At 40.5% G+C, this 27,507-nt stretch overlaps 1 protein-coding gene across 3 annotated transcripts in view; it reads left to right on the forward strand.

The window, feature by feature from the left end:
* The first annotated feature begins 264 nt into the window (after window positions 1-264).
* PCNX1 (pecanex 1) overlaps window positions 265-27,507 on the forward strand; it is a 126,371-nt gene continuing 99,128 nt past the window's right edge. For 2 of the 3 annotated variants that reach the window (XM_084631695.1, XM_084631696.1), the window contains exons 1-6: window positions 265-498; window positions 12,460-12,668; window positions 15,920-16,025; window positions 20,468-20,513; window positions 22,149-22,238; window positions 24,332-26,023. In XM_084631695.1, the coding sequence (XP_084487821.1) occupies window positions 346-498; window positions 12,460-12,668; window positions 15,920-16,025; window positions 20,468-20,513; window positions 22,149-22,238; window positions 24,332-26,023 (2,296 nt within the window). In that variant the 5' untranslated portion in view covers window positions 265-345. The remainder of the gene's footprint in view (window positions 499-12,459; window positions 12,669-15,919; window positions 16,026-20,467; window positions 20,514-22,148; window positions 22,239-24,331; window positions 26,024-27,507) is intronic. The other variant, XM_084631697.1, reaches the window with a different exon arrangement.

Raw genomic sequence — 27,507 nt, forward strand, 5'->3', positions numbered from 1 at the left:
CCTGCGCTGCTGACTCAGAAGTGCTGTTCCTCCTCCACGCCGCACGGGGGCACCCCAGGCGGGGCGGGCTTTGCCGGGGCCGCCGCTCTATCGGGCAGCGCCGCTCGTTGTCTCTCCCTGGCAGCGGCGAGAGGGGCGGGCCGCTCCAGCCGCAGGGGCTGCCGGTCCAGAGGCGGCGCGGGGGCGGCCGGGGGCCCGGACCTAAGATGGCGGCGGCGTTGGCGGGGGGGAGGCGGTACTGGCGGCAGCGGGCGGGCGGGCTGTCGCGGGGTGCAGGCGGGACGCGGCTCTGGCCGGGCTCGCAGGGCGGATAGAGCGGGGCCGGCGCGGCGGAGCGGGGCCGCGATGGGCTCCCAGGCGCTGCAGATCCTGCGCCAGGGCGTGTGGGCGGCGCTAAGCGGTGGTTGGTACCAGGACCCGCACCATGGCGCCGGGGTTAACGCGCTGCACCTGTATCTGTGGCTCTTCCTGCTGGGCTTCCCCTTCACCCTCTACATGGTGAGTGCGGCCCCCACCCGCCTCGCGCGGCCCCCACCCCTCCGTGCGCGCGTGCGGGGCAGTGGCCGCGTGTGCCGGGGCGCTGCCGCTGTCAGGGCTTTCCCCTCCCCCCCTCGCGGGTGCGGCGTCTGCTGCTCGCGAGCTCTTCGGGCTGCTTCTGCTCCACCGGGACTGAATCCGAGCCGAAGCCTCGTGAATACCCTAGCCGGGGCGGGGGGGCTGGGAGTGTACGGCCCCGTCCCTGCCAGCTCCGGCGGGGCCCTTCCTGCTTAATTCCATTTATGGTTAAAATTCCCAGGTGGGGGAAAGACGAGAGAGTCCACTTGGATTTACTCTAAACTTCTTCAGAAAGAACAGGAGTACTTGTGGCACCTTAGAGACTAACAAATTTATTTGAGCATAAGCTTTCGTGGGCTACAGCTCACTTCATCGGATGCATAGAATGGAACATATATATATTCATACAGAGAACATGAAAAGGTGGAAGTAGCCATACCAACTGTAAGAGGCTAATTAATTAAGATGAGCTGTTAGCAGGAGAAAAAACTTTTGTAGTGATAATCAAGATGGCCCATCTAGACAGTTCACAAGAAGATGTGAGGATACCCAACATGGGGAAATAGATTCAATATGTATAATGCCCCCGCCACTCCTAGTCTCTGTTCAAACCCAAGTTAATGGTATCTAGTTTGCATATTAATTCAAGCTCAACAGTTTCTCTCTGGAGTCTGTTTTTGAAGCTTTTCTGTTGCAAAATTGCCACCTTTAAGTCTGTTTCTGAGTGACTAGAGAGGTTGAAGTGTTCTCCTACCAGTTTTTGAATGTTGTGATTTCTGATGTCAGATTTGTGTCCATTTATTCTTTTGCGTAGAGACTGTCCAGTTTGGCCAGTTACATGGCAGAGGGGCATTGCTGGCACATGATGGCATATATCGCAATGGTAGATGTGCAGGTGAATGAGCCCCTGATGGCGTGGCTCATGTGATTAGGTCCTATGATGGTATCACTTGAATAAATACGTGAACAGAGTTGGCATCAGGCTTTGTTGCAAGGATAGGTCCCTGGGTTAGTGTTTTTGTTGTGTTCTGGGTACTCTTCTGGCTCTGTCAATCTGAAGTCACCTACTACAGAGCAGGCCCAACAAAGAAAGTAACATAGCGCCACTAGCCGTCACCTTCAGCCCCCAACTAAAACCTCTCCAGTGCATCATCATAAAGATCTACAACCTATCCTGAAAAATGATCCCTCACTCTCACAGATCTTGGGAGACAGGCCAGTTCTGAAGCAAATACTCACCAGTAACCACACAACAAAAACACTAACCCAGGAACCTATCCTTGCAACAAAGCCCGATGCCAACTCTGTTCACGTATTTATTCAAGTGACACCATCATAGGACCTAATCACATGAGCCACGCCATCAGGGGCTCGTTCACCTGCACATCTACCATTGCGATATATGCCATCATGTGCCAGCAATGCCCATTTGCCATGTACATTGGCCAAACTGGACAGTCTCTATGCAAAAGAATAAATGGACACAAATCTGACATCAGGAATCATAACATTCAAAAACTGGTAGGAGAACACTTCAACCTCTCTGGTCACTCGATTACAGACCTAAAAGTGGCAATTTTGCAACAGAAAAGTTTCAAAAACAGACTCCAGAGAGAAACTGCTGAGCTTGAATTAATATGCAAACTAGATACCATTAACTTGGGTTTGAATAGAAACTGGGAGTGTCTGGGTCATTACACATATTGAATCTATTTCCCCATGTTAAGTATCCTCACACCTTCTTGTCAACTGTCTAAATGGGCCATCTTGATTATCACTACAAAAGTTTTTTTTCTCCTGCTAATAATAGCTCATCTTAATTAATCAGACCCTTACAGTTGGTATGGCTACTTCCACCTTTTCATGTTCTCTGTGTGTGTGTATGTGTTTGTGTATATATATATCTATATATAATGTTCTATTCTATGCATCCGCTGAAGTGGGCTGTAGCCCACAAAAGCTTATGCTCAAATAAATTTGTTAGTCTCTAAGGTGCCACAAGTACTCCTGTTCTTTTTGCAGATACAGACTAACATGACTGCTACTCTGAAACCTGTCTAAACTTACTGCTCTTTCTGTGGGACCGAGAGCCAGTGAGGTGCTCTCCTGTGCTAGCCTGGGCAATAAGAGTCAGAGTTTCCTATAGCTACCATGGAAATGTCAAAGATGACAGAATCCTTTAGGTTTGCAATGCATATCTGAACTGGTTTAAACTGATGGTTGCTGCTATAATGACCTAGATAAAATAAAAGTTTCATATATTGTAAATTTCCACAGTTATAGAGCAGCAGACAGGGACTAAGGAAACCTGGCTTCCGTTCCCTGGCTCAGCTTCTGGCCTGCTGTGGGAGACCTTGGGCAAGTCACTTCACCTCCCTGTGTCATAGTGTTCCCCATCTGTAAGATGGGAATAACATGGCTTATTTCCTTGTTAAAGTACTTTGATTAAAAGTGCTATGTAAGATCTAGGTGGTATTGCAATATTTTATTTTCACATAAATGTTTGCAGTCTGTGTCTACAAGAACCTTTGGATGAGACATTGACCATGGTTTTGTCTGGTCTAATTGCAAAGATTCTGTGGCTCATCTCTTAAAATTAGAGGATATACTTCAAAGATCATAGTCTAAAGGTCCATTCATATATTGTGTGCACTGTGTGGTGTCTGCTCTCCTGTCTTGACTGTGTCGTAGGAGTAAGGGAAGGCATTCTTATGCCTTGCAGCTTGTAAGGTGGTTTGGGATCCTCTGGGGGAAATAGATGCTGCAGGAATATAATCTGCTATTAAAGGTACCTTCGTATTTAGCATCTTGTTTTGTTTTTAGGTTTTTTAAAGAGGCTGAGTTGCAAACCCAAAAGCTCCTCTTATTTTTTTGATGACCCTTTGTAGGTTCCCCCTTGCCTTCCATCTAAAAAATCCAAAAAATTTCTAGATGTTAATATGTTGTGTTTGGGTTGTGGGACGGAGGACAGGCAGACTGTGTGTAGCTTCCCATTGTACACTACTCACCACTTTTATGTGTTAGCATCAAATTCTGACTTCTGTGTCATCTGTGATACACATTAATATTTCAGTTTATGGATTTCTCAGCAGTTGTACAGTGTGATCACTTAGGTGTGACATGATTGGTCTCTGGCACAGTCAGATCTAATCTGCAAATGTGGGAAATGAAGATGCTTTGACAATTTAAAGTAGAAGCTGGCTTGTGAAAAATGTATGTGGATTAATGAATGAGTCCCCAGGGTAAAACCCAGTGTGAGTATGTAACTGCAGGAGAACTAGAGGTCATAGGTCAGGCTGCTAGATTCATTAGTAAACACTACAACTTGGTGGAGGAGGAGGGTAGACTCAATATCAGTAATTAGAATATATTAAGAAATTAGTGAGATGGAGGAATCTTGTAAAATTTTAAGACTACAGCCTTTGAGATTACTTCTCATTTTGTATTTTGGTGTTCTTTGGAAAATGAAAAGGGCTTTTCACGTTATTGAAAAATAATACATTCCTGGCAAGAAAACAGGAGGCTGTTAATTAACAGCTGCCTTTTTTTAAAGCCACAGTGTGTGTAATAGATGAGCAGTCTAATCCAGTTTACAACTAAATGGATGTTGTATTGGGAATCTATTTCCATGCAAAGGCAGGAAGATCCTTTAGAGTCTTCTGCTGAGGTGCAAGCTTGTTGTAGTTCTGTTCTGTTCTGCATTTTTATGGTAATTTTCTATATCCAGTCATGCTTGACAAAATAGCTTATCTAATTAGTAGTGTCACTAGGGCTTGCCATAAACATTGTAACAAACAGCAAGATGTCCATTCAGGAAACTCCTTTAGAAAGGATCTTCTCTGTCCTTTTCTGATACCTGATAGAATTGGAGTAACATCTGAATCTTGTGCAGCTTTTGCAGCATGAGTTGGTGCTTTAGGGATGTTTGCCTTGAGCGAAACTTTAAGCACTATTTCTGCCTGTGTGTTTTGATAGAAAGAAAAAGCAGGCAAAAGCAAACAAACAAGCTGTTTCTTTTTGAGGTAGTTAGAAAAAAATTCTCCATTGCCTTTGACAAACAAAAGATGCAACAGCAAATGCCAAATGTTCCAAGAATAAGTAGGAAGTTTAGTCACAAGTTAAAGCAGATTGAATCATATTTGGCTGTTCTCCCTTTTCCACCCTTTGCCGTTTTTAAGTTTTGTCTAGACATAAACTAAACAGACCGACTGTGGTCATCTTATTCCTGAATATCCTTCTTTTTTTTTTTTTTTTTTGAAGCATCATTTACTGTTGGTATTCTGGAACTGTATCTTTGCAGAAATTGCACAGTTAAGTAGCATTTGTTAAACATCCCTGGAGGAAACCAGGTGTGTTTGTTTTGTTTGTTGTTTTTGGAGTGTGGCTCATAACTATGTGTAGGAGAGGATTTCTAAACTAGCTTCAAAGTAGTTTGCTGACAAACAGCCTATGTTATTTTTAAAACAAAGATTTCAAATGCTGGGAGATCTTATTACATTTAACTTTTGTAAAACTACTTGTGTTTTCCCACAGTAGGAAATTCTAGGAACAAATTCCCACTTGTTTTGCTGCTTTAGGGTAGTAACGTTTGGGACTTCTTCCTACCACAGGATATTTTAGAAATGCCACAAAGTCCCTCCAGTTCTTTGCTTGTAGCAAGCTCTCTGAGGGTAAACGTGACTTAAGTTTTTATAATCAAATTACATTCAAGTGTAACTTAGTTTTTAGGCAAGAAATACTTTATCTGAGAGGATGCAGCTTGTCCTTCAAAGTATTAAGTTCAAATATACCTCCATTGTCTAAAGATGTAGTTTGTTGCACCAAAAGTCTGTGGGACTGTTCTGGTTGCTTTAGCATCAGCTGTTAACCTGTTCTGTTCCCAGAGATGTACAGATACTCAATGATCAGTACACATACAGCAGAAAACAAAACCTTGTTAATTTCAACTGTTAGATTCCTGTGCCTCAATCCAAGTCTACAGGCCCATTGACCCATGCTCCCTCCCTCCACATGAGGCAGGAACCTCCATCTACTGGAAGAGAGAGGCTGGTAGGGGGCAAAGAGGGTTGGGCTGGGCTCCACAGCAGCCCACCTCCTTCACCCTCTCCCCCAGGGGCAGCCCATAGACAAGTGCTCTTCAGACTCCCCGAGAGGTGGAGACAGTGGAGCTGTGCCACTGCAGCATTTTAAATGTATACAAGCCCTGCGGCACAGGAAGGGGAAGTGACTTGTCACAGCATCATCTAGCACGGGGGTGGGCAAACTTTTTGGCCTGAGGGCTCCATCAGGTTTTGGAAATTGTGTGGAGGGCCAGTTAGGGGAGGGAGGCGTGGCCCGCCCGCCCCTTCCCTCCCTCCCCACCGACTTATGCCCCTTCCCTCCCTCCCCCCCGACTCCTGCCCCATCCGACCACCCCGTTCCCTGATGGCTCCCCTGGGACCGCTGCCCCATCTGGCCCCCCTGCCCGCCCCCTGACTGCCCCCCGCTGCGCCGTCCAACCCCTCCTCTCCTTTCTGACTGCCTCCCCCCTCCGGGACCTCTGCCCCCATTCAGCCCCCCTGTTTGCCGCCCTCTGACTGCCCCGACCCCTATCCACCCCCTGACCACCACCCTGAACTCCCCCTGCCCTCTATCCAACCCCCCTGCTCCCTGCCCTCTTACCGCGCTGCCTGGAGCACCGGTGGCTCGCGGCGGTGCGGCACAGAGCACCGGGTCAGACCGGGCTCTGCAGCTGCGCTGCCCCAGGAGCTCACTGCTCCGCTGCCCAGAGTATTGCGCCAGCAGCTGAGCTGAGGCTGCGGGGGAGGGGCCGGGGGTGAGCCTCCCGGGCCAGGCAGGAGGGTCCCACGGGCTGTAGTTTGCCCACCTCTGGTCTTACAGGTCATGCCAGAGACAGGAGTACCAGTCTCTTGAAATGAATATTATATAAATGCTAACTGTTAGTCCAGTAAATGTAGTATTCAAATCACTGCCCATATTATTTTAAACTCTCCACTCCCCCATCCAAAACAAAAACAAAAGCAGTCAGAAATGAAATGGGGGAAATCTTGGCTCCACTGAAGTGAATGGGAGTCTTGCCACTTACTTCATTGGGCCTGGGATTTCATCCATTATTGCTAAGTGTGGGACATGTTTACGGAATATGTCTGTATCTATAAGATCTCTTTAGATAACTGGAATTGATATAATAGCCAGACATACATAAACTGGTCACTTAAATGTAATGTAGAAGTGAGTTTTATGGTAGGACTTTTTAGATAAACAGGTATGGTTCCTTGATTACAGTGAGGAAGCCTAGGCACTGAAATGCCTTTCAGTTAGATGTTTTCCCTGTGACTTTGTGCTTGCTTTCTCTAAGTGGTACTTAGTGTGGTGGTGGTGGTCCCAACTAGATTTTTTTTTTTCAGAAAATCCCATTATTCCTACTCTTTATTGTAACTTAACAGTTGAGGTCATAAATGCATCATACAGAAAAGAACTAGATAAGTTCATGGAGGATAGGTCCATCAATGACTATTAGCCAGGGTGACAGAGATGATCCCCCATAGCCTCTGTTTGCCAGAAGCAGGCAATGGGCGACAAAGGGTGGATCTCTTGATGATTACCTGTTCTGTTCATTCCCTCTGGGGCACCTGGCATTGGCCACTGTCGGAAGATGGGATACTGGGCTAGATGGACCTTTGGTCTGACCCAGTGTGGCCATTCTTATACTTGGGGGATGTCTTTACAGATTTTGAGAAATATAAGTGAAAAATCTGGAATTATCTTGGGCTTGGGCCCAGCTTTTTTAGTGCTTCAAGTATTATCTATTCTTTAAGCTTTAAATAAAACTAATAACTAGATGCAGCATACAAAATGTGGGACCTTACTTCTTGCAATTAATAATATTGCAGCGTCTTGTTCTACAGGCTATCTAAAAACATTCAGTATTGACTCCAGTTTGGTCAAACTTTAACTCAAACTGTAGCACTCTACATATTACTGCAGAGGAAATGTCATACACTTCCTGTTAAATCTCCTAGGACACCCAAATGCTTCAAAGTCAGAAGTTCTTAAACAAATATTTTTCAGTTTGGATTGCCTGAAGCCCCAGTATTGGCTGTTCCAAAACAGAGGTATAAACTTTATGGAGAAATCTTTGGTTCAGTAGCCCAAATTTGCATATTGTGTCTAGCCAGTTTTAAAACATAAAACTTTTTTTGCTGAGTTGAATTAATTCGTACGTTTAAAAAGCTCTTTTCCACCCTGTCATAAATATAAAGGGAAGGGTAAACCCCTTTGAAATCCCTCCTGGCCAGGGGAAAGCTCCTCTCACCTGTAAAGGGTTAAGAAGCTAAAGGTAACCTTGCTGGCACCTGACCAAAATGACCAATGAGGAGACAAGATACTTTCAAAAGCTGGGGGGAGGGAGAGAAACAAAGGGTCTGTGTGTCTGTCTATAGTCTGTCTTTGTCGGGGATAGACCAGGAATGGAGTCTTAGAACTTTTAGTAAGTAATCTAGCTAGGTATGTGTTAGATTATGATTTCTTTAAATGGCTGAGAAAAGAATTGTGCTGAATAGAATAACTATTTCTGTCTGTGTATCTTTTTTGTAACTTAAGGTTTTGCGTAGACGGATTCTCTCTGTTTTTGAATCTAATTACCCTGTAAGGTATCTACCATCCTGATTTTACAGGAGGGATTTCTTTATTTCTATTTACTTCTATTTTTATTAAAAGTCGTCTTGTAAGAAAACTGAATGCTTTTTCATTGTTCTCAGATCCAAGGGTTTGGGTCTGCGGTCACCTATGCAAATTGGTGAGGCTTTTTATCCAACATTTCCCAGGAAAGGGGGGGTGCAAGTGTTGGGAGGATTGTTCATTGTTCTTAAGATCCAAGGGTCTGGGTCTGTAGTCACCTAGGCAAATTGGTGAGGCTTTTTACCAAACCTTGTCCAGGAAGTGGGGTGCAAGGTTTTGGGAAGTACTTTGGGAGGAAAGACGCGTCCAAACACTCTTCCCCAGTAACCAGTATTAGTTTGGTGGTGGTAGCGGCCAGTCCAAGGACAACGGGTGGAATATTTTGTACCTTGAGGAAGTTTTGACCTAAGCTGGTAAAGATAAGCTTAGGAGGTTTTTCATGCAGGTCCCCACATCTGTACCCTAGAGTTCAGAGTGGGGGAGGAACCTTGACACACCCTATATCTAATGAACAAGCAGTTCTTGCATTTTGTCTACTTGATCTTTTGAAGTATATCCTACCAATAAATAGTTCCTTTTAAGAGACAAGTCAGTTTCTAGTAAAGGCTTATGATTTTTATCTGTACCATATAGTAGAGCTGCAAAAATATTGTAGAATAAGCAATATATGCAACAAACTAATGAACAGGATTTCTCTGAGGTTTAAAATGGGTTATTTATACAAAAGAGGCAGAGTAACAAAAGGTAATAAAACTAATGTAACCTCTCCGAAGTAGCAGGTGAGAGTGAGGGCTTGTCTACACTGGCAATTTACAGCACTGCAACTTTCTCGCTCAGGGGTGTGTGGAAAAAAACCTCCCTGAGCGCAGCAGGTTTCAGCACTGTAAAGTGCAAGTGTAGACAGTGAACCAGCACTGGGAGCCGCACCCCTTGTGGAGGTGGTTTTTTAGAGCGCTGGGAGAACTGTGCTGCAACCACACAAGGCATGTTAAAGCACTGCCATGGCAGCGCTTTAGCATTGCCAGTGTAGACTAGCCCTTAGTTGTGAAGTCATTGTTAGACTTTATCAGAATTTGTTCTCATTATAGGACCATAATGAATGAAGCCCAACTGGCAGCCTTCTCAGGAAAGGCCCAGGATTAGAATAGTGTATGTACTTGTAGGTCAAGATGAAGTTGCAAAATTGTGAGTCTGAGATCTGTGCAGGAAGGCTCATGCAATGCCTTTCTCCATCAAGTGTGGCTTTAACCGGTATAAGAAGGCATTTTTATGAGCACTACCATTCAAACTTTAAGAATTGCTATGCAATGTAATAGTTATGAGATAAAGGACATATGTGATGATTGGATTCTTTCAGTCTGAAATAGACCATCTTAGTTATCACATTTGGTCATGAAACACAACCCTTGTCTTCACCTCATTTCAAATCTATAACTTTCTTCCTTGGCTGAATGTATTTAAACCAGTGTTCTCTGTTACTGTGAAACCTTAAGTTAGTTGCCATAAGAATGGCCATGGGGGGCAGAAAACTAGCCCATCTAGTCCAGCATCCTGTCTCTGACATTGGCCGGTGCCAGATGCTTCACAGGGAATGAACAGAACAAGACAATTTCGAGTGATCCCATCCTCTGCTGTCCAGTCCCACCTTCTGGCAGTTTGGAGTTTAGGGACAGCTGGAGCATGGGGTTGCATCTCTGATCATCTTGGCTAATGGCTGTTCGTGGCAAATAGGTACATAAACTGATCCTTTTTTTTTTTTTTTTTTTTTTAAACCCAGTTATACTTTTGGCCTTCGCAACAAATTCCACAGGCTGACTGTGTTGTGTGGAAAAAGTATTTCCTTCTGTTCCCCCCCATCCCCCGCCCGCCCTAAACCTGCTGCCTGTTAATTTCACGGGTGACCCTTAGTTCTTGTTTTATGTGAGGGGATACCTAATACTTGCTTATTCACTTTCTCCATACCATTCATGATTTTGTTGTCCTATCATATTTTCCCCCTCCCCCTATAGTCATCTCTTTTCTAAGATGACCAGTCCGTCTTTTTAATCTCTCCTAATTATTTTGATTGCCTTTCTGCGCACCTTTTCCAATTCTAGTATATCTTTCTGTGGTGGGGTAACCAGAACTGCACCCAGTTTTCAAGGTGTGTGAGTACCATGGATTTTTATGGCATTAAAATATTTTCTGTCTTATTATCTGTCCCTTTTCAGTGGCTGCTAATATGAACCCGTCACTTGTCCTCTAATTCAAAGTAGAAAATGAAATGTATTTCCCTATGGATCCTGCTTCTAAGATTTGTTTGGCTGATCTTTACAGGCTTGCTTAACCAGAAATATATTTAAGTCTGGCACAGGCACAATTTATTTTTTTCCCCCCCAGGACTTCAAGAATCTAGATCAAAAGTCAAGTGTATTGCCTTTGCAAATCTATTTTTACAAGCAGTCTTTTTCTGAACAAAAGCAGTGAATTCCATGGAGTGGGTTAATTAATCAATAGATTGTTAGTGACGTGTTAGTGATTATGATTGTAGCTTAGTTAAAGTAACTTCTGGATAAGTTTATTGAAAACACTTAAATGTTGATGTCATGGCCTAAAATGAAGTTCTTTCTCTTGCAACTCAACCACGCAACTCAACCACGCTTTAAGAAAACAAAACAAACCCCTCAACTTTGGACCCCTACCTAAGCTACTCTGCTCCAGACAAGTTTTTAAAATATTTTGAGTTAGTGAATCAATTTCATGGTAAAATTTTCTTTTTGACCTGTTTATTTTGTTTTCAAACATTCAAAGTGAGTTTATCAGCCACACCTCTAACTCCTGTCTTTCTCTAATTGGGACCTGTTGATGCTTGCAGTTACAGTTTAAAGTTCTTGCAGCAGCGTCACTACCAACATGTATGTAAATAGGAAAAGCTTGTATCGGTTCCCTTGACTAATTACTTACTGGTAGGAAGTTCCTAACTCCTCTGCTAATTCCAGCACCTCTTACTGCTGCTGAAGTTCTACTGGGTCTGTTAAAGATTTAAAGAGCTTCAGCAAGAGCAACAAGGCAGGTTAGAAGTCAAAAACTTGGGGGTGGGGAAATACAAGTTACAGAATAACAAGCAAAAGTAACTCTCCAGAGAGGTGGGGGTTGGAAGTATCTGTATATCTCTACTGCAGAGGTATTCCTCTCATCTCTTTTGAGCATCTTTAAAAAGTAGTTACTAGGTTGTGCCTGGACCTCTACCAGGCTCTTATGTTCGACATGGCCTTGAGAGATGGGGTTAAAACTAGAGGAACACCTTTGCTCCTTCAGTTAGTCAGAGTTCCCGGATTCAGAGTAATAGCCGTGTTAGTCTGTATTCGCAAAAAGAAAAGGAGTACTTTTGGCACCTTAGAGACTAACCAATTTATTTGAGCATAAGCTTTCGTGAGCTACAGCTCACTTCATCGGATGCAGAGTTCCCGGAGACCTCCTATTGGTCTTTCAGCAAAACCTGGCAAGATCAGCTCTCATTTTTCATCCTTCAGTTGGAATAAGTTGAAAAAAAAATGTCAAGCTCTTTTACGCATCAGACCAACGCGTGTGTGGTGGTGATGTGAAAAATCCTTTCCAGGTCACCTTTGTTGTGTTTCTACTTCCTTCTGGGAATGTATAGCTGTTGCAGCACAAATGTTACTTGAACCGTGCAGTCTTGCAGGTTAATTTCTGGTGTCTAGTCAGTATGATATAAACAATATTTCTGCATAGGTAGGAAAACATGTTAGGCTGCCATCATAATGGTGTCTAGCATGTGGGAGTAGCTGTTGTGTTCTGACTTGATTAGTCAACTTATCTAAACAGGATCTTTTTCCTCCGCCCTCACCTCACCCCCCAAACTCTTTCCACAGTTCACGTGCGGTTGCTGCTTTTCATTGACGAAAACAAATTGATCATGAGACCTTGCTGCCCAGTCATCCCCACTCCATGTCCACTCTTGGCACCCTGTAAATTGATTCCCACCTGAGTCCCCTTTTCAGGTTTGAAAAAACTAGTTGAAACAAGTCTTACATGCTGATATCCTATGTGTCTTTTTATATATATATATAAATAAAAAAAATTGGTTTTGGGGAATGATGAAAGCGTACATGGCACAAATAAAATTCTGTTACTACATACTCCAACAATTTTGTACATGCTTGGTGATCTTGTCTTTAACATCTCTTGAATCCACTTCATTTTTTTTAATTTTCCTTTTGAAAGGCCCTTCCTTCTTCAATGGTGATTGTAGCAGTCTACTGTCCAGTGATAGCAGCTCTCTTCATTGTTCTGAAAATGGTGAACTACCGTTTGCACAGGGCATTGGATGAGGGAGAAATTGTGGAGAGGAATGCCAAACAACATATGGACAGGGGTGCAAAAACTGAACAAGGCAATACTTCAACCAGGAGAACAGACAGCAATGGGCCCAGGTAAGAGAGCTGCATCTGCTTACATGGTCAAAGCTGTTTCTGCATGCACTACTTACTTGTAACAGTAGTCCTCATCAGGCTGATAACTCGTAAATCAAGGTAATGTAAAAAACCTGTGGGGATATTACCTGTATCTGTAACTTCGGATGTTTCAGGGAGTCAGATAGCTTTTTAAAGTCAATCAGGAACAGCAGCTGCCTGAAATGTAGCTTATTTCATGTCACTTTGTGAGTTTGAGGGTGGAGTTTAATATGTAACACCATACTCTCCACTTGCCCATCTGGAAGATCCACAAGTTCTGTGCCTCTCATAGTGGCCCTGTTCCCAGCTCCATGCAGGGAAATCTTTTTTGTGGGGAGCGTGTATTTAGGTTTGCTCTTAACTGAAGTTCAAACTAGTGATAGTGATGCATCTCTTTAGAGATGGCATCACATGGTAGCTTTCTAACTTAATAATAGTTCCAAAAAGCACCTTTTCCCAAATATAGGAAATCACTTAAACACCCAACTCTACCGGTGGATTCTAGATGGCTATAAGTGTATCTAATCAAATGGGAATTTTGGCTAAAGTTCTGATTCTGCAAGTATCTTCTAATGATTATATTGATAATGATGTAATGGTCAGGTCATGACTGACAATATTTGGTGTTTATGTTTATGTTTGGTGTTACGACTTACAAACATTGGCCAGCTAACCTTCACAACCTCCTTTACAGTTGGTAAGTATTATCCCCCTTCTACAGATATTTGGGATGGGTACATGGGGAGGGGAACTACTTGGTCAAGTAGTAATTGACTTGGCCTAGGCTAAAAATGGAGTCTGCATAATAGCTGGAATTAAATATCTGGTATTCTTTGGTTTAGTATGCCAAACCAGGCCCCCCTACCCATATGCCCTTTGTTCAGAGGGACAAAATACAATCCAAAAAACGCTCGTAATACTACTTCAAAAATTAACTGCTCTGACCTCCTTCTTTTGGAAGTTTATAGCTGGTTTTTGCAGACTGGCACTTTCAGGTGCCTGCTGAATGCTGTTTCCTGAAAGTGAGCATGCAGAAAGAAGCCTGTCAATCTGGCTGTATATTTGCTGCCAATAGCAGTTTACAGTCTGTTTCCATTCAGAAACTGGAACTTCGATCAAAAAGGGTTTTAAAATTCTGACTTGACTTCTTTGTGTGTTTCTAGCTGTAGCTAATTAACTGCAGGGTCTGTCTTTTATGGGATGCAGATGGATCTTCAAATCCTTTTCTTGAACACCCCTTGTAAATCTGAAACTAGTTTAAAAAAATTTCTGCCATAGCACACTTCAGCACAAATCACTATGAAACACATACTTTTTTGAAAAAGCTTATATTCTTTGGAAATAATTGGTCAAGGAAGCTGCACACATGACATTGCGTAGTCTGTGCATACAGTTACAAAGAGGCCATAGCAGATGGGTACTAACGAATAAACGCTTTGCACCTAGTGTGTTCAGTTTCCAAGTCAGAAGGCCAATTTTTGAAAATGACAGGTTGTCAATTCACTTTCATGGACCTAAACTGGTAACTTCCAGATCAGAAAATTCCTGACTTCTTAAATAAAGTTACTTTTTTGGTTTTTCCTTGGAAGTGGCTTTACTGTAATTTACTGTTCAGTCAGGCTACTAAGCTTTCAAGATCTTATTTACACTGCATTTATACTTTAATTCATCGTTACAGTCACTAGCTGAACTCAATGTTTCTAGCCAATTTAAATAAGATCGTGGTAGTTGACATTGAAATAACTGCTAATTTTTCCTGACCTTTTCAAGTTACTAATTCATGACAGTCTCATTTCTTAATTTCGAACTTCTAGTCTCATTGTTACTACTTGTTCTGGACATAGCTTTTGCATTAGGTTTTCTTCCCATCTTTGTATGATAACTTCATATCTGCTTCTGTGACTCTTGTTCTGAAACTGGCAACTTCTCTCTCACTCAGAATTCACTTGCAAAAGTCAACAGATAAATCAGGAATGGACAAATTCCAGTATTTCATAGGGAAAACAAATGAACATATAATTCACCCAAGATTATAATTGGTTGGTTGTAAATTGAAGGTCTGAGTTTGAGGAGTTGCAAAATCCTTTATAGATGCCATGATTTGAGTTTTGAAATCCATACTTCTTTCTGTGCCTGCAAAACTTATTTTTATATATTCCCAGCTTCAATAATGCTTTGTCAGTCTTTTATATCCTGCTAGGGATGACTGCTATACAACTCTAGGTTTACTTGTATAAGGGAGCCCTAGTGGGGTGAACTAATTCTCATGCTAGCTTTTTTTAGCTCATTTAAAAGAAAACTGTGCCAATTTTGCTCAACCCACCCATCTGAAAATTCACACTAAGAAGTAATGTGCCTGCTAATATTTTAAATGCATGCAACATTTCTGAGTATGCTACTCAATGGGGGAAAAATAGGAATATTTTTTGCAAGGCATTATTATACTAGCACAGTTGCGGTGGTAATGTATACTGTAATTAAACTGAAATGCTCCTTTTAACTTTATTTTACTCTTCATTTATTTTAAAACCATTTAAGGAATATCCTCTGTTTTAGCTAAGACTTAAGTTAGTGAGCCAGAATTCAGTGTTTGCTTTCCTGGATCTGCCCAACCATTGTTCATGTTAGCAGGAATGCTTCAGTTTAAGGAATAGTTACTTGCTACTATATACTTTACACTGTTGAGCCGTACCAAAATGGGGTCCCATTTTCAAGTATTTCCTAAGTCGTTGGAGATGGAGCCTATTTATCCCTTTCATAAACTTTTATTGCAGAAGGCTCTAGCTTTTGGTCTATGTAGGTTGGCCGAAAAATCTGTTAATTTTAGTTTAAATAAGATTCAGTTTATCCTGCTCGAAATCTTCTGGCCCTAATTCTTAGGCTCAGGTTCAGGAGGTGGCTGGGGACCATTCTAGTTCCCAGCATAAATTAGAATGTCTTCAGGGACTGCTTTGCATTGTCTCCAAGAGCCTTTGCACAAGTCCAAAATAGCCAGATTGCAGTGTGACCAAACCCTCCTAGCATGACAGATGGTAAGTGAAGTAGAAAATGTACTTTGGTATCTATTTGTTCACATACCTGAAAGTTTAAAAAAACCACACCAAACCCAAATAGCCTGTATTAAATCAGGACCTGAAACATTGTGCCTTTTGGATTACTAGCAAATATGAGTAAAGGTAATGGGAATAGTGGTTTAAAAGCATCGTATTGTCTTTTTACTTTTTCTTTAGTGACCCTGGTGGAGGGATTGAGATGTCTGAGTTCATACGAGAAGCCACTCCCCCAGTTGGCTGCAGTTCACGCAATTCTTATGCTGCTCTAGACCCAAACAACCAGGTAGGAATTAAAGCTAATCCAACTACTGCTATCTAATCATTACTGCAGTCTTTGTTGCTGTTCCCAGTAAGCTTGCGGTCCCCCTTTTTTCCATCGAAAGAAAAACTTAAACAGTCTGTTCTGTCACCCTGTTCTTTTTTTAGTTTCTTTTGTAAAACACTTCTTCAGTGCCCTAGGACCAATAGTTGAAATGTCTTTTCTTTCCTACTACTCCATTAGCTCTACAACTTCATTTCTTTGGGAATTTCTTACCTAGCACTTCCATATTAAATTAACCTTTTTAGTTACCCAAATGGCAAATTTAATTTAAGTTGCTAAGAAAATTGAATGGAAGTTTCTTCCTAGGAAGTTTTTTCCATTACTACCTTGTGTGGCTATTTCGCATTGTGCTAACTGGCTTTTTTGAGAGACCTTACTCTTGACATATCAGGGTCAGTAGTCATAAATGTTGGCTAAAGGGAACAGAGCAAGATAAGCTGGTGGGAATGGAGAAACTCTAAATCTCTCTCATTCCAAGAAGAACTGTGTCAGTGTCCCAGTTACTTTAATCCTCTGTTACGTTTTTTGGAGGTTTGAGGGGAAGCAGGGTGGGGAGGGGTTATAATTTTGGGCCGCTGTAGCCAAAATGGCAAGGTTGTGTGAATTTTTGAGATTTCAGTTTTAATGTAATCGTATTATGCCCTAATTTTCTATAGCATTATATGGAAACTCAGAAATGAAGTATGTTCACAGCAAACAATTATTTCCTTCACTAAACATGGAAACTCACTTTTTAGGAGGTTGGTCATTCTGTCTTGTCCACCTATCTTGCAGAAAGTGGGTATCATGGCTTTCTGTTTTCCTTTCCCTCCCCCTCAGGTCAGGACTGTAAGAACTTGCTGCTAGCATTTCATCTTTTAAATAGAACAAGTATTTTGGGGTTGGGTGGGAGGAATATATTCTTATAATAACAAGAGGGCTCTTTAAACCAGTGTTGGTTTTATATATATACACATATACATCTATATCTATCTTCCCCCATAGTTGCAGACCAAGTTTGAAGGGAACTTAAGTTTGTGGCTTTATAAAACACTCCTCTGTGATTTTGATGCACTGGTATGACTGGTAGTGTTTCGAGCACATGGAGAGGGCACAAGCTGCTTTTTGCTGCTTGTGACCCATTCTTGTGTGTTTTAATGCTAACCGCACAGTGTTCTTTGGCTCCATAATGGAGAAGGAGGATGGATTAAAGCTGCATCTGTGCTGGAAAAATTGGGACCTTCTATTCTCAAATCATGGACGCTGTAATATTAACTGGGCATAGGGGCAGTAAACACCTGAGCCTTGTGTATGTCTTAAATGCATTGGAGGAATTAACTTTTTCTAGTGCTTATGTACCAATTCTGCTTGTTCAGCAAAGCACTTGAAGGCAGCAAGATTTACAGGAGAAAATAGCTGGATTGTGGCAGTATGACCTACCTCCTTTCTTCATGAAGATGAAGTAAGGATGGTGCTTTACATAATCCCTTTGTTTTCAGCTGCCACTCCTTTTTGCTTTCTGCTCTATATTCTTTCCATCTCTTCTTCCATTTTCAAGTTTCAGCCTGTCAACCTTGATAGTTTCCTTTTCAAACCAGTAAATCATGAGCAGAATAGTGGAAATGCTTATAGCAAGTAAATTCCTGTGGCTTCTCTCTTTTTTTCAGACTAATGTGTTAATGACTATTTTAACTGAAAGTATAATACTATCACTATGTATTTGACCTCTTCCCTTCCGTGGTGCTGAGTGGAGCTCAACAAAAAATTTTCAGTGGATAGAAAGTTCACAACAAATACATTTTTTGGGACGCTGAAACTATTTGCAGATTTGAGTTGCTGAATTTAATGAATAGTTTCAGCTGAAATTTTTTTGGGAAATCTGTTCCATTTTTACACTTTCAAAGGAACAGTTTTGGAAGTTTGTTTCGAAATGAAATGTTGATTCTAAATAACATCTTGTTTCATTTGTCTTGAACCATCTTTGTTTTGGCTTTTTGTTTTTTTTTAAAAAAAACCCAAACCCTAAAAACACTTCCAGTTCAAAATTAACTGAATATTTTTCTGGATTTTTCGTGTCAGTCACCAAACTGGAAAAAAACAGTTATTCATTCAGCTCTAGTGTTGAGTGAGGAAGCAGAATTTGTCTGCATGCTTGTATGGCTTTTTAATAGAACTAATGAGGTAAACTTCAACTCCACTGAATTGTTCAAAAAAGTGGATTATATACCCTCCTGCAGCTTTCATGTAAAGTGAAGACATAGTTCATAAAGAGAGCATTCTGAAATAAAATGTTAGTTTTAATGCTTGAAGGTAAAGAAATGTATCCAGCTTTCTTTAGAAATTAAGCAAGTCTTGCTTTTTTAACTGGTGGTTGGTTGCAAAAGTGATGCAAAGACAAAAGCATGTTTTGGCTTTGCGCAGTAAAACTTGTCTTGAATGTATTTGTTTTCTTAAGTTATGTACTTAATGGAGATAATTTGAAGCAAAATATGTGAAGAAAGCTAAAAGTTCTTAACATAATAAGAACACAAGCTCTAGCTATTAAACAGCTACTGCTCTGCAAGATTTATCAAGCAAATTCAAATCTGTTACAGATTTTTCTTAGGGTGAGGTGTTTTGGACTTTAGTTTCTCCTGCCACCCCTTGGCTGGAAATCAGCCATTTTAACTTTGTTCTTAAATCCTTTTCATAAAGGGAAAGGGTGTAATGTGGTGGAGAGTGGGATAACCACCTGAGCGAGTGGGGGCAACAGCAAAAAGAGAGCCTGCTAATCTGCAGGCTAAAATAACTTCACATGGTCAGAACACAGTAGGAGGTATTCGTTGCCGCTGGTCTGTTTTTGAAGGATTCTGTGGCAGTGGTGGATGAGGAACCTGGGAAGTGGCTTGGGAGTGTAGCAGCAAAACCAACCAAGAGGGTCAGCTCTGTGTTTTCAAAGGGTTTCATCACTTTAGGAGTACTGAAGCCCTTCATGCATAAAAATTGAATAGTTTATGAATCTGGGTTCTTAATTTTTCTCACAGCTGCATAAACGCGTGCTATTGTTACTGTACCGTCCAGAGCACAAAGCTAGAATTAATGTGTATCCTCCATCTTTAAAAAAATAAAAAAAATTTTAAAAAATGCTTAAATTGTAATCTCTCTGGGACAGGGACTCTGTTCTGTTTTGTACAGCACCTAGCACAATGGGATCCTGGTCTGTGATTTGATTTCTTAGGCACTATAGTAATACTTTTCAGATTTATTATTAATTGTATGCTGCAGAAGTAGTTGCCAGGAACAAAGCTGATTGAGTAAATGAGTTGTGTTCTGATACTGGATATGCTTTTGGGATTTCAGCATAACTTATTAAGATTTCATCTATACAATCAGTTATAGCCATGCAGCTTGTCAGAGAGATTTATGCTTTAATAGTGTAGTCATGATCACCAATTGTCCAAAGCTGTCTTGTATAACTCGGACAATATAGACTCCCAGTATTGCATAGCTGGATCCTCATCACCAGTATGTCTCTGATTATTATTTTAAACAGGTTAAAGGAAATAGGGACAAATATTTCAATATCAATTTTTTTTTCTTGGACCATTATAGGCTTCATCTCTATAGGCACCTATAGCCTGGCGCTTGTCAGCCTGGCAACAATGTTGTGTGGTTTATTTCAATATTGGATAATTTAAAGGGAAGCTGTCAGGTTAAAGTCTGCATATTTAAAAAGACTGAAGTCTCTACTTCCAATTGCTATAAAGAAAAGAATGCCACTTGGTAATAACTAAGGCCCTACTTGAATTGTGGAATGATTGTCAAGTAATTGCAGCTGAGTTGCAGACAAGAAATGGAAAATCATGGAAAAAGTAATAATGGACCTTTATTAATTGCGGTAATTTGAAAAAGCCAGAGAAGACCTATTTGTTTTAAAAAAAATTTGCTGGAGCAATATAAACACTCAAGTATTGTTATGAATATTTTTTTTGATAACCAGACATTTTGCTTGAACTATTTTACTGTCATTAATGCCTGGGGTTGACATCAGGAGCCCCAGCCCCTATCAGCTCATATAAATGGGGTTCTACTGTATTAATGGAGAAAAAGTGTGTGTTGCAAACCTCAAAATATATGCAAAATTGTGGACTGTGCAAAGTAAGCTTAAAATTGCAATGAAGCCTAATATTGTGGGATCCATAATATTGCAAATTAGGTAGAGCCTTAGTGTTAACTCTTTAATAGATGAGATGGCTTATCATTCACAGACAGTTGTGAAGACACAAAGGATTGTTAGGTGTCCAATTTATGGCACCTAAAATCTCCCTTATGTGTATAGGTAAATAATGTACACACATTGCCACGCTATGAAACAGCAGGTGCCATGTAACTTGGAAAAGGCTTACTCTTCTTTTCCTCCTTTTTTTAATGTGCCCTGTTTCCAGATTGGATCAGGATTATCTCGTCTTGGAACAACAGCAACCATCAAAGGTAAGATTCTGCCTATCCTTAATATTGCTTTGCAGGAGCATTTCAAGTCGGTGTCGATGTGATGTTTCCAAATCCTTTCCACCATCTTTATCTTTCAGCCTGCCATTGTTATAGGGGTGAGTGAGTACACTGCGTGCTGACTGGACAAATTCTTAATTCTTTGGGCGTTGTAATTACAAGTGCAGAGAAACTTTTTAAAACTTCACTGGGAAAGGAAAGCATAGAAATCCATGTTGTCTCACTTCCTGAAAGGTATCTATACTTATACATGTCCCAGAAAGGTGCTTACCTGACTTTTTTCTCCTCTCTCTCGCTCCCTATCCTTTTAAGTACTCATTTATTACTTCCCCTGCAGCCATTGCAGCTGGTGGACCAATACTTTAATGTGATATTACTGGATGCTAAGGATCCAACAAATAAGGAGAGAAGAAGCATTTTAAAATAGTTATTCTGGACAATACATTTTAGTGGAAAAGATTATTTGTAACAGGCAAAATGGAAGGTGGCCTCCTTAAATGTGCAACTTTTTAATGTAAATAAGGAAATAACTGGTTTTCTTCCCTGCCTTGCTAGTCAATCTATGTACATTTTTATCCTCTTCATGGTTCTGTTCACCCTTCCATAGTTTTTAGCCACTAGTGTGGCTGTATTTGTGCAAAATTCTGATAGAGAAGCTGTACACTGGTGTAAACTGGTTTCAGAGTAGCAGCCGTGTTAGTTTGTATTCGCAAAAAGAAAAGGAGTACTAGTGGCACCTTAGAGACTGACCAATTTATTTGTGTTTAAAAAAAAAAAAAGTGTAAACTGTCTTGTACCAGTGCGGATTAACATGGCTTCAAACTGGGGAAGCTGCAGCAGTGTAAGTCACAGTTTATACCAGTGTGTTGTGTGTATGCTTCATTCCAGTGGCTAAAAAGCCTAATGTAAACAAGGCTTAAGGAAAGTCATAGCATTTTGTTTCTGCTAGTCTTCATTAATCAGAATGTTGCTTTCAAAAATAGGCAATATTTCTTATTACAGGTTTATTTAAAAAAAACCAACTGTTAAAAACAAATAACTTACTGTCTGCAAAATACAGTCAAGCTAGCATGATTAACCTAGCTTACTGCATTACCTGGCAAACTCCTCATATGCTCCGTCTTCTATTAGAGAATTGACATGATTGCTGTTTTGTGAAGTTGCATGTCAAGCTTATTTTAAGGGATATTGTAAATTTAAAATCTAGTAAAAAAAATTTTAAAAAGTCGCTTCAGCTATTCACCTCTGAGCAAAACTAAATTTTCATCAGGCTTGCATTTTCCTTTTTCTCTCTGTAAGAATATCTTTTCCCTTCCCACTTGCTATATTGAAGACCCACACAATGAAAAGGAGAACCTGCTTATATACAAAGTAAAACTAACTGATAAAGTAGACACTTTTCTTCAATTCCTTTCTATTACAGTAATCTTATGTTACTTAATTATGGTAGTTAAAACATTTTCAAGCAAAGTGACTAAGCTGAGGTCTTAGTGCAAATTTTGGATCTTGTTATGTTTAGCGTCTTACTTGTAAGAGAAATATTTTTTTTTAAAGTGTACCCTCAATAGATTTAAAAGTTAATATTTTGAGCACTAATATGCTTTTTACAATATACAGGAGATACTGACACTGCGAAGACTTCTGATGATATCAGTTTAAGTCTTGGCCGGAGTTGTAGTCTTTGTAAAGAAGGGAGTGAAGAACAAGGTGAGACTTCTGGTTTATTGTGCTTTAATCTGGCATTATGGTCCATGATTGCCATAAAACTTCTATATCGATATGCACTTCACTGGGGCTATTCAGTTCACCTAATGTCACTTTAATAAAAGTTAGTTTAGGACAACTCAAAACCTCATTGTTGGTCATACAAAAAAACCTAACACTTCAGTTAAATGTCAGGGTCTGTTACATGAAGCTCATGTTGTGTCACTATTGATACTGCTGGAAAGAATGTGGATAACTCATTTATTATTTAGCTGGAACCAAAAACATGGTGTCTTGGAGTTTCTTCTTTTCTTAATTACAGTAAGCCCTTGGGATATACAGTGTGCATCCTCTGAAGTTCACCCTTTGGATGCATGCTCAATTTTTTGGCATCGTCCAAAAGGTATTGGATGTATGCTGTACATTCTGGCCCCTTGCCACTGAAAACCCTCTAAAAGGCATGACGCTGGTGTAGTTGGGTACAAATTACAAAAGGTTAGTAAGATTTTTGGAGTGGGTTTTTGTATTTGATGGCATATTTACAGCAAAATGCTTGCAGGATCAGAAACTGCATGTTGCAGCAGTATGTGAGAGGAACTATTACTGTGATGCCTGAAAATGTGTGATCATGTATCCTTTCATTGCATGTTAATTTATATTCTGTGGTTGTCAGTAGTTTTATTTTTAAACTTGTTTTCATGGGTTTATAACTCCATGAAAAAATCTTGTTAGATGTGAAGCTTAATATAAATTTGCAGCCTAGAGAATTTTTTTCATGATGACTTCTCTTCGTCATATTTCAGAGGAGTGCACCTAAGTAATGGCTAAGTATAAATTGCACCATCTTACCCAGTAGCTAGGTTCCCTGTGTATTCAGAGTCACGACTATTTGCCTCACTGACAAGTAAGTTTCAGGCTTTCTACTCCAGCTTAGCAGTGCTAGCTAAGAGTCATCTGGATTCCGCTCCTTCTTGTGCATAGTCAGATCTACTATGTATTAAGTTCCAATCAGTTAGTTACACTTGTAGGAACCCACTGTAAACAATGAGGGGTGGTAACTGTGTTGGCCTAATTTGGCCTCCAGGCCTTCTATATTGGTGGTAATGCACAAGAAGAAAAAGAGCTTCACTCTTGATGCTTTCTGCAAGGCAGGCAGAAGGCAAAATCTTTCTGTAAATATAATGTAAATAATTGTAATTTTAGTGCATGTGATACTACAGTTGTTGATACACTTTTGACGTCACCATTTTCCAGAGTAGAGCTGCAGTTCAATTTTGAATAAGTAGTAACTACTTGTTTACCTAAATCTGGGAGTCAACACTGCAGTTTAGAAGAATTCTAATAACTTTCCCTTCAGGTGGAGTGTGATCCAGCTGTTCGCTGCCAGTGCATGCAGATTTGTTAATAGCATTTTATAGTCTATGGTAGGAAACTATTGCACTCGATGGGTTTTTCTGTATATCTTTTGGATCTACTTAAGTCACTTCAGTCATGGGGTCTTATTGCAGTGACTGTTCTGATCACTTTTTTTAATTTATATAAGATTGTGAATGTAGTCACATTTACTGTATTTTCCTACAAAGGAGCAGATCTGATCCTTTTTTACAGAAAAAGGGACTTGATGCACATACTGCATCAAAGAACATTAAATATGTGACAAAGATCACTAACGAAGAGGAATCGCTTTTTTGACCTTCAATAATAAGGTGTGATGGGACATAATGTTTAATAATGCTGTTCTGTTGAAGTACTGAAGATGTATAAATCTCAGTACAAATGATGTACAACTGTGCTCTTTCTTGACACAGTCCTATGTTACTTCTTAGTGTTTGGTAATGTAGCCCATGTTTAACTCTCACACAAGTGCTGCAGCGATATTTATATTTTTGCTGGCATTGTCTACGAACTTACTGCTCAGCAAGTCTCCCAGAACCTGAAATGTTGCAGTCTAGCTAACTGGACCTGTAAAACTTATTTATTACTGTCATAGAAACTAACTAACTTTTTACTGAACTGTTTCTTTTGTAACCTGGTAGTAGAAAAGCAAAGCTGTATGTCTTGCTGACTTTAATATTTTCAAATGTACACTTACGCAGATTTGGCAGCTGATCAGAAGATTCTTCATCTGATCTCCAATGACTCCTTTGTCTCCATCCAGCCTTCATTATCCTCTGGACAGGATTTGCCAAGGGACAACAGTGATAAAGTGTGCCTCCCTAACAACCACCATGTGGATCAGTCTCTATCTAGTGCATGTGACACTGAAGTGGCTTCTCTTGTACCTTTGCATTCCCACTCCTATAGAAAAGATCACAGACCACGAGGTGTGCCAAGGACCTCTAGCTCTGCTGTTGCTTTTCCAGATGCTTCTCTAAATGACTTCCCTCTCTATCAACAAAGACGAGGACTAGATCCAGTCAGTGAGTTAGAAGCTTCCAAACCCCATTGTGAATCCAAAGACTCCTTAGCTGAGAACTCTTGTATTTCAGGAGTCTTTCAGTTAGATGACATCCTGAAAAGTAGTAGCCCCCAACAGCTGGCCAAGAGTGGGAAGAGCAAATCTTTGAAAGCAGACAAAAGCGTGGACAGTCTGAGAAGCCTGAGTGGTAGGAGTAGTGGTTCAACAGAAAGCTATTGCAGTGGAATTGATCGTGACACTAACAGTACCATCAGTAGCTACAGAAGTGAGCAGACCAGTTCAACTCATGTAGAAAATGTGTTGTCAGAGCATGAGGAGTCTCCTAGAGAAGAGAGAGAGAACAGCAAGAAAAAGGACTGCTGTACTGACTCGGAGGATGACAGTAGCTCTGCTACGGATAAAAGGTCTAGTAGTGAAAGGACTGCTGTAGAAATGAGCACTAATAGTGGTGTTCAAGAAGCAAAGGATTCTAACACATCCGATGAGATACACAGTCAAAGGGGTCTTAGTGCCTCTGCTTCAGAAGAAGCCAATAAGAACCCACATGCCAATGAACTAACTACACAAATAGACAGGCCACCTGGGAAGGCTGCTGAAACAAGAGATGATCAGAGTGAGAAATTGGCTGCCTTAGTTGATTCAAGAACTTGTAAAGAAACAGGTGGTAAACAAAAGGAAGGAGATGTAAGACCTAAATCCTCTAACTTACTCCACCGGACAGCTTCTGTTCATAAATCGAGCAGGAGACGGACAGGAAAAAAACGGGCTAGTAGTTTTGACTCAAGCCGGCATAGGGAATATGTTTCCTTTCGAGGCGTGTCTGGAACCAAACCCCAAAGTGCTGTGTTTTGTCATGACGAGGACTCCAGTGATCAGAGTGACTTGAGCAGGACCTCAAGCATGCAGTCAGCCCACCAGTTCAGCAGTGATAGCTCTTCCAGCACCACTTCCCATTCATGCCAGTCTCCTGAGGGCAAGTACAATGCTCTAAAGACCAAATACGTTAAAGAAAGAGGAGGCGCAGACTTGAACACCCACAAAGCCCATTTAGGCTCTGAAGGAATTAGCAAAAAACGTTCAACACGTCGAACTTCTAGCACTAACAGTGTGAAGAGTCGTACCAGAGTATTAAGTCTGGACAGTGGTACTGTAGCCCGTTTAAATAACCCAAATAGCTTAATGGCACCAGGTAACATAAAACAATTAACCACTTCAAAATCAGATTTGGAAGCCAAAGAGGGAGAGGTGCTAGATGAGCTATCTCTATTGGGAAGGGCTTCACATTTAGAGTCAGTCACTCGTTCTAGGAATAGCTTACCAAGCCAAGCTATGTTTCCCGAAGGGGAAGAGCAAGAATCAGCTGGTGGAGGTAAGTAAAAAAGCTACCAGAGGTAACATTACCACATGTTGCTACTAAATTTGGTATCCATGATTACTTGCTCTTTGACTTAAACTATGCTTCAGTTCTTTATCCTGTTCTGGTTTTAGTTTTACTGGAGACAAAAGAAAAGTTTCCCCATGGAAGTTCTGTGTTTTAGAGGACACAAAACTTTTGGGACTGTGTGTAAGGGCATGTAATGAAATATTATAGAATCCATTGTTTAATATTCTTTGTTTTTTGTTTTTTTTTAACCAAAACTGTGTCTTTGGGTTATATCATTGTAACTGAGATTAGACCTGCTTCACGATTGCTCTCAAAACAAATTTTAAAAATCCTATGTTAAATTATAAAGCTTTTTTTAAGACTTTGTGCTACTTGAAATTGTAAGAATAACCCTTCTGTGCCTGTTAATTGGAATTGTCTAGCATGGTTTGGCACTAAACTTAAAAAAAAAAAAAATCTGCCCTTGTGTCTTGAATTGCTTTTTCTCATGACAGTTTAGTTACTTCACAAATTCTTTATAGGAGTTTGATTTTTTTGCATTAGCTTTGTTACCAAGGTGGTTGAGCAAAGTTATTTTCATGAGGATTAGTTTTTTTTCTCATTATTATGAGCCAACCCAGTCCTTCCAGTGACAATGAGGGGAATGTAGCTTCCTCTTGCTGTTTAAAATTGCTTGGATTACTGATGGAACATGAGATGTAAACTTGACTTATCGGTTGCAGACAAAGTGAACATAGGGATGTACCATTCTGTTTTTTTTCATAATGAGGATTTCATCAGTATCAATCAATCATCTCTGTTTCAGCTTCTGAACTTTCGTGAGTCATTTTGCCAAACTGGCTATCTTAAACCAGAAGGTTGACTCTTGTCACTTGATTGTGGAAATTGAATGGACCAGAAATAAGAATTTTCAGGACCTCTGTATAGTTGCTGGTTATTTCAGTCTGACTTCTAGTTTCCTTTAAATTTGGATTTCATCTCTGATATATGGATCCTGTTAATGAAAGTCATGAAAACTATAAAACTTCAAGTGTGTAGGTAGATGCAGCCTGTATAAACAGTTGTAATTAAGTTGTAAGAAATTGTAATTAAGTTACCTTTATTAGAGCAAGTATTAAGTTTGCTTAAATCGTAAAAGGTAGCGAATATTTCATCTTGTTAGGTGGAATTTGTTTAAAGTCTATCTGGAAGACTAAACACAACTCATACTATCCCTTTACTGCCTTTAGTTTAGAAGCGAGCTTTATAACTTAGAGTACATTTAGTTTCTGAAAAATTATTGTGAAACTGGCATTAGGGTCTGTGATTCTTGATCAAATTTCATTTGGTTTATAATATATATATGGTCCTGTTTAGTTGCCTTTAGTGTGAAATCTGCAAGTCAAATTGGGTTCTTTCTAGCTTGTCTATTATTAGTATGCTACGATTTAGTCATGAGTATTTTTATTAAAATTCATGGAGACATCACG

This window comes from Lepidochelys olivacea, assembly GCF_965140295.1.
Source record: "Lepidochelys olivacea isolate rLepOli2 genome assembly, chromosome: 6".
Classification (NCBI taxonomy): domain Eukaryota; kingdom Metazoa; phylum Chordata; order Testudines; family Cheloniidae; genus Lepidochelys; species Lepidochelys olivacea.